This window comes from Gossypium arboreum, chromosome 12, assembly GCF_025698485.1.
Source record: "Gossypium arboreum isolate Shixiya-1 chromosome 12, ASM2569848v2, whole genome shotgun sequence".
Classification (NCBI taxonomy): Eukaryota; Viridiplantae; Streptophyta; class Magnoliopsida; order Malvales; family Malvaceae; genus Gossypium; species Gossypium arboreum.
In genome coordinates this window covers 103,628,900-103,635,926 of record NC_069081.1, presented here as the reverse complement: position 1 = coordinate 103,635,926, position 7,027 = coordinate 103,628,900, and the positions used below count along the sequence as shown (strand labels likewise).

General features: G+C 41.0%; 1 protein-coding gene across 1 annotated transcript; it reads left to right on the top strand.

Annotated features, from left to right (window-relative positions):
* Positions 1-4,484: 4,484 nt before the first annotated feature.
* LOC108477780 (uncharacterized) lies at positions 4,485-5,987 on the top strand. The gene has a single exon (XM_017780273.1). The coding sequence runs from the start codon at positions 4,485-4,487 to the stop codon at positions 5,985-5,987; it is 1,503 nt and encodes a 500-aa protein (XP_017635762.1).
* Positions 5,988-7,027: the final 1,040 nt, after the last annotated feature.

Genomic DNA, 7,027 nt, shown 5'->3' with positions numbered 1-7,027 from the left:
GTCAATTTTGGGCTGTCACAATGAGTATTGAAAATTTTTGTGTAAATTAAATTGAAATTAGAAAAAGTAAAATAATACCCTATTAACTTGTCGGACTAGAATCGATACAAATGGCATGCCATTGGATTTGTGATGTGATGAAGAGATTGTAGTTCGGCCGAGAAGATGTTTCTGTTATTATATACTTCGGTTTATCCGAATAGGCATTTAATGCCTTATTGGTGTGTTTGGGAGGATATATTATACCGGTGTGTTATGGAGGATTTATAATATTCCAGGTGTGTTTGGGTTGGATATTCTGGTGTATTTGGGTGGAATCCACGTATCTGTCATAGTCCGAGCTTTGTTAATAGGGTAAATAATTGAAATGAAATTTTGAAAATGAGATTATTTGTTTTAGTACTATTGAAAAGTACGAGAAAGAATGTATGAACTAAATTATGAATTGAGTTAGTACAAGAAAAATGAATTATGAATTTAAGATTTATGAAGTAAAATAATTATATATAAAAGTAGTTTAAATAATTATAGAATTTATGGTTGATGTTTGTAATTTATTAATGTTAAATAGTCTTGAGTTATAGTAATACCATTGAGTATATCCATACTCAGTGTACGGTTGTTTCCGTGTGCAGGTTAGTAGAAGTCAAGTGTCCTGGCTCAGCATCCAGAACAATCCCGACTTCAACACAAACTTGGTGATATATATTTTTCTTTTGGGTAAAGGTGGCATGTACATAGGTGTTATTTAGTCACTTGAATATGTATATTACTTTGGGTAGTGAAGGATGAATTATAAAATTTAGATGGTTAAATGAAATGGTAAGGAAAGTACATGATATTTTGATACATGAACATTAAGTTGTTAAATGAATGAAGTTTTTAATCAATTTTGAATGATGCTATGATAGTTATTAAATTAAAATTTTGTTAATAATATAAATATTAGTATATGAATGTGAAATATTGGTGTTGGTTGTTTTGGTTTGAATTTGCAGGAGGTTTAGGTAAAATAAGCGAAATCTTTGTGAAATTTTTATAAAAAAAATTGGAATACTCGAACAAGTCCGTTCTACTTTTAATCGTGTTTGAACTTGAGAGTTCAAGATAGGGACTTAATTATTATATTATACTATGAAAGTTATATTAATTGTAAATTATTCGTAAGTTGTCCGATATGCCCGATAATGCCTCATAACCTCGTTCCAGCGACGGTTTGGGGTTAGGGGGTGTTACACTTAGTACTTACCCGTATATGCATCATAATAGCTATTATTGACACTAACCGGTGTTTTGTTTTGTTTTGTCTTTTTTTCATAACATTGCATACTAAAAGAGGCGTTAATCCGTATTCAATTACTAAGTTAGAAAATTTGACATGGAGGATGAATTTCTTAGTAAAGTCGAGGATAATGCGGCCGTTCGTGCATGGTCGGAGAGGCTGCAATCGGAGAGAGAGGATAGCTTGGCAGAAGGGTATGTATCGGAGCTGCAAGATTTCACTCGCGTCAATGTAGTACAGAACGAGCTGCAAGAGTTGAGAGACATTTGGGCTAGTTGGAATGAAGGAATCAAGCAATTGTTTTACCAAAATTATGGTGACGTATCCTACCTGCTGGACATTAGAGTGGATAAGAATTTGTTCCGAGCGTTGGTACAGTTTTGGAATTCTGCGTACAAGTGTTTCACTTTTGGAGAAACGAATTTGGTACCTACCATGGAGGAATACACTACTTTGCTCAGGTGTCCGAAAATTCTAGTCCGGAAGACTTATGCTCGGGTTTTAGTAGTCAGACTTTCGTGAAAAAACTGATAAGCATTTCTAAGATGAGCGAGCCTTGGGTCACTACTCGGATTCCGCAAAAAGGAGATAGCAAATGTATCCCTTGGGAGAATTTGCGAGATTTGATCTTGACACATCCAGATGAAAGAAAGAGGGTTGATATATTTGCCTTAAGCATCTACGGATTAGTGATCTTTCCTAAGGCTTTGAGACACGTGGACGAGGCAATCATTGACTTGTTTGATCGCCTTGAAAAGGGAATCACACCGGCACTGGCAATATTGGCAGAAACGTTCAGATCTTTTAGCTCATGTCGGAAGATAGGCAAGGGGCGATTCATTGGATGTGCACAATTATTGATGGCATGGTTCTACGGGCACTTTTGGAAGGTAGACAAAGTTTCCTATCGAGTCTTCTCAGGGTTATTTCCGTTAAAGAAGAAGCGACTATCTGAGAGGAGAGAGGATATCTCAGAGGAGAAGTGGATGGACATTCTTCAGAACCTCAAGGAGGGGGATATCGAGTGGAGAGCTTATTGGATGGTTCCTGCGAGATCATGTACCGATGTGGTAACTTCGGTTGGGTGCCATTGTTAGGAATTTGGGGAGCTACCGGGTATACTCCACTGCTAGCCTTGAGGCAATATAAGTCGAGGCAGTTTGTACCCATGACCTATGGGCTTGCTCAGAGTGAATTCTCATTTAAAGGTGCTCATTATAAGAAGAGAGTTCGGGAGTTATCGGATGCTTGGAAGCAAACTTGTTGGATGAAGAGGTTAGCCGTCGGTTCCATGGTAACGCCCGAGTATAGTGAGTGGTTTAAGAAGAGGATTAATGATAATATTCCTAGGCCCAACTTGGAGAATGCTCGACCTATTAGGGAACAATTACATGTCGCCCGATCAGAATTGGAAATTATAAGGCAAGATTTCGAGAAGAAGAATTCAGAGCTCGGGAAGAAGATCGAACAGTTAGAAGAAGAGAAGATGCATCTAAGGTTAGACGCTGATGCTTAGAGGTTAGAGGCTGAGAAATGGAGAAAAGGAAAAACTAAGGCCGAAAAAGACCTAAACAGCTTGAAGACAGACTACAAGAAGCTGCACCTATCTATGAGGACTGCAGGTTTAGGTAAGACTTCCGAATAATGGCGCCACGTAATTCGAGAAGAAAAAGCCAATATCAATCGGTAGGAAAGAAAATTTCGAGAAGCTCAATCACGAAACGAAGATTTGGAGAAAAGTCTATCGGTAAGCAGAAATGAGCGAGGGGAATTAACTGCTAGAGTGGCAGAACTCGAGAAGTCTCTGCATCAGTATCAAAACCGCAACACTGCAATAAAGTTGAGGGCAAGCTTGAGCAAGATAATAGAAATGAAAGGAAGGATAGAAGAGTTAGAAGTATCACTGCAGAACTGCAGATGCGGATCTAGTTTTTCGAGGCAAACGAGGATCGTTGGAAAGAGTAGCTTCACCATGCGCAAGACCAAGTCAGAAACGGAGATTACCTTATGGGGGAAGCCATAACCCAGATTCGGGAAGTAGCAGACTAATTGCAAACTTTAGCAATTCAGACGGACACACTGAGTGTGAAGTATGAGTTGGAGTCAGACCGCGGACAAGAGCTGGCCTCGTTGCTTAGAAAAATTAGAACTTTGAGTGTTAGAGCGAGATGTTATCTGTAATTCGACCTTATGTAAAAGATTTTATTTTCAAAGTGAAATTTTCTAAGGGCAATTGAATCAAAATTGATGCCTCCTTTGCATTCATACATTTGCATTACATCATATCATTATGCATTAAAGGCCATAAGAGTTTTCTAATTAATTAAAATTATTTGATAACACGAAACCAACGAAAACCAACCAACCACGCACCCTACGGTACAAGAAAAAAATTAATGGATAAGAAACTCGAGAAATTGGAGCAAATGCAAAAGGACATGCAAGAACAAATGCGGTCCAGATGGAAGAGCGACTAGCCAAAATTCAACGAGAGATGAAGGAGCAAATGATGGAGTCTCGAGAGAGATGATGTCCCGATTATCCAAATTACTGTTGAGAGGAATAGATAAGGGAAAGGGCTCCATGGACCAAGTTGAGGAAATCAATGAAGATCTCCAATACCCCTTGGTTTTACTCCAATGCATATACCGATGAAGCCCGAGATTAACCTACAAAAACCATCGGTCACAATCATGCCCCAGTAAGTTCAGGCTGGAGCTTCAATTCCGATGAACTTCCAAACTGGCTCAGGCTCTAACTTTGTCAACAACCCGAACTATTCGCCTGTTCCCGACTTGGATGAAGTGGCTGAAGAGGAAAAAGCAAGGATGGATTCGCAAAAATAATTAGAAGAATGGTGTAGATGGCTTGAAGAGAAATTCAAAGCCATGGAGAGCGCGGATCATCATCAAGGGATTGATGCCAAGGATCTGAGCCTGGTCCCAGATTTAGTCCTCCCCCCTAAATTCAAAATGCCTGAATTCGAGAAATATAATGGAACAAGCTTACCTGAAGCCACATCACCTTGTTTTGCAGGCGAATGACGGGATATGTTAACAATGACCAGCTACTAATCCACTGCTTTCAAGATAGTCTGGTTAGAGCGGCGTCTAAGTGGTACAACCAACTGAGTCGAGCCAAGATTAACTCATGGAAGGACCTAGCTCAGGCCTTTATGAAGTAATACAATCATGTGACGGACATGTCCCCCGACAGGATCACTCTCCAGAATATGGAAAAAAAGTCAAATGAAAGTTTCAGACAGTATGCACAAAGATGGAGAGAGGTGGCCATGCAAGTTCAACCGCCACTTCTAGAAAAAGAGACAACAATGCTCTTTATTAGCACCTTGAAAGCCCCTTTTATCACTCATATGTTGAGAAGTGCCACCAAGAGCTTCTCTGACATAGTGATGACGGGAGAAATGATCGAAAATGCTGTAAGGAGCGGCAAGATAGAATTGGGAGAGAGTGCTAAGAAGTCAGTCTCGAGGAAAAGGGATAATGAAGTGAACAACACGAGTACATTCAACAAGGGGCAGTCCAAATCATTTACCGTAAATCAACCCAAAATGGTGACCACCAATCAACAAAGCCCTAAATCCAATGAAAGGAAGAACACAGAAAGGCCACAATTCACCCCTATACCTATGACGTATAGGGAGTTGTACCAGAACCTATTCAACGCTCATGTGGTATCCCCTTTCTACCTGGAGCCACTGCAGCCCCCGTATCCCAAATGGTATGACACAAACGCCCAATGTGAATACCACACGGGAATTACAGGGCATTCAATCGAAAATTACACTGCAATCAAGAAAGTGGTCGAAAGACTCATTAAGGTGGGAATCGTGAGATTTGATGACTCAGTCATGCCCAATGTATCAGGAAACCCACTCCCCAATCACACCGACCAAGGAGTGAACGGAATAAGCGAAGGCAAAAACAAGAATATTAAGTGTGAGGTTACAAAATTCAGGACTCTGTTGAGACAAGTGTGGAGGGAGATGGTCATGAGAGGTTTGATCGCGTTGGATTTGGGAAGAGAATCCAAAGAAGAGAGGAACTATTGCGAGTTCCACAATGAGGTGAGGCATGAAATCCAAGAGTGTGTGGAGTTCAGGGCCCTAGTGCAGAACATGATGAATAATAAGGAAATAGAATTTTATGAAGAGACTAAAAACCCCGTAGAGGGAGACATATGTGCGTCGGAGGGAGAGTCGACGGTACAAAATCAAACAGTTAACTACCCCGTGGTTATCATATCGAGACCCAAAAATAATGAAGCTAGAGTTCAACTACCACCAAGGGTCATAATCCAGAGACCTGCAGTCTTCCCTTACAAAGATAACAAAAGGTTCCCATGGAATTATGATTGTAATGTGAAAATTCCAGGGAAGGAAAGCCTGGTCGACACTTTAAAAGAGGACCAAGATAGGGGCTCCTATACACGTAACGGGAGACGTTACAATACAGCGAGTGAGAAGGCACAGCCCGTAAAAGAAAAAGCCCTAGTGGTTGAAGGGGTGAAGGAAAAAGCGACCAAATCTGAACTTCCTGTCAATGAGCTAGTTAACGAAGAAGAGGCTAAGGAGTTTTTAAAATTCCTAAAGCATAGTGAATACAGCGTGGTGGAACAGCTACGTAAACAACCAGCTCGTATCTCAGTGCTGGCCTTACTTCTAAGCTCGGAAGGTCTTGAATGAAACGTATGTTGCCAATGATATCTCCTTTAACAAACTGGACCGATTGGTTAGTAACATAAGTGCCGACAACTATATCTTCTTCAATGACGATGAGATACCACCCAGTGGCATGGGGTCGACTAAAGTATTGCACATTACCACGCGCTGTAAAGGGTATACGCTGCCAGGCGTACTGATTGACAACGGATCGGCTTTGAACGTCCTGCCATTGACCACACTAAATAGATTACTTGTAGATAGCTCTCACATGAAGGAGTGCCAGAACATAGTGAAGGCATTTGAAGGCACGGAGAGAAAGGTGATAGGCAGAATCGAGGTACCTCTTCAGATTGGGCCAAACATATATGAGATGGATTTCCTAGTAATGGTTATCAAGCCCTCATATAATTGCTTATTGGGGAGGCCCTGAATACATTCAGCTGGGGCAGTGCCTTCTTCGTTGCATCAAAAGTTGAAGCTGGTATCAGAGGGGAAGTTGATAACGATCAATGCTGAAGAGGATATCATTGCAACTGTGAGAAATAATGCGCCCTATTTGGAGACAGATGACGAAGCAATCGAATGTTCATTTCGATCTTTAGAATTTGTTAATGCAACCTTCATCGCTGAGGGAAGCAAAATTCTGGTGCCAAAATTGTCCAAAACCACGAGGATGAGCCTCCAGTTAACGATTGGAAAAGGAGCCCTACCCGGAAGAGGACTTGGGAAACATCTGCAAGGAAGGGTTGAAACGCCAATGCTGAAAGACAAGAGAGACCGCTTCGGTTTAGGATTTAAGACGGATGCGAAACAAAAGAGAAGGGAGTTGGGAAAAAAGTAAGAAAGAAGAAGAGCTCGATTAACGGGGGAGGAAATCAAGTGGGAACCAATGACATTCCCCCACATATCGAAAATATTTGTGTCCGGGGGAATCATTCATCCCGAGAGAGACACACCAATGACGGGAGCTATAGAAGAAAGGCTGGAAAGCTTAGACATCAACATCATATGCGAAGAGGAGACCGGAGGAGAGAATTTATCGGGCATTTGCCTCTGCACTC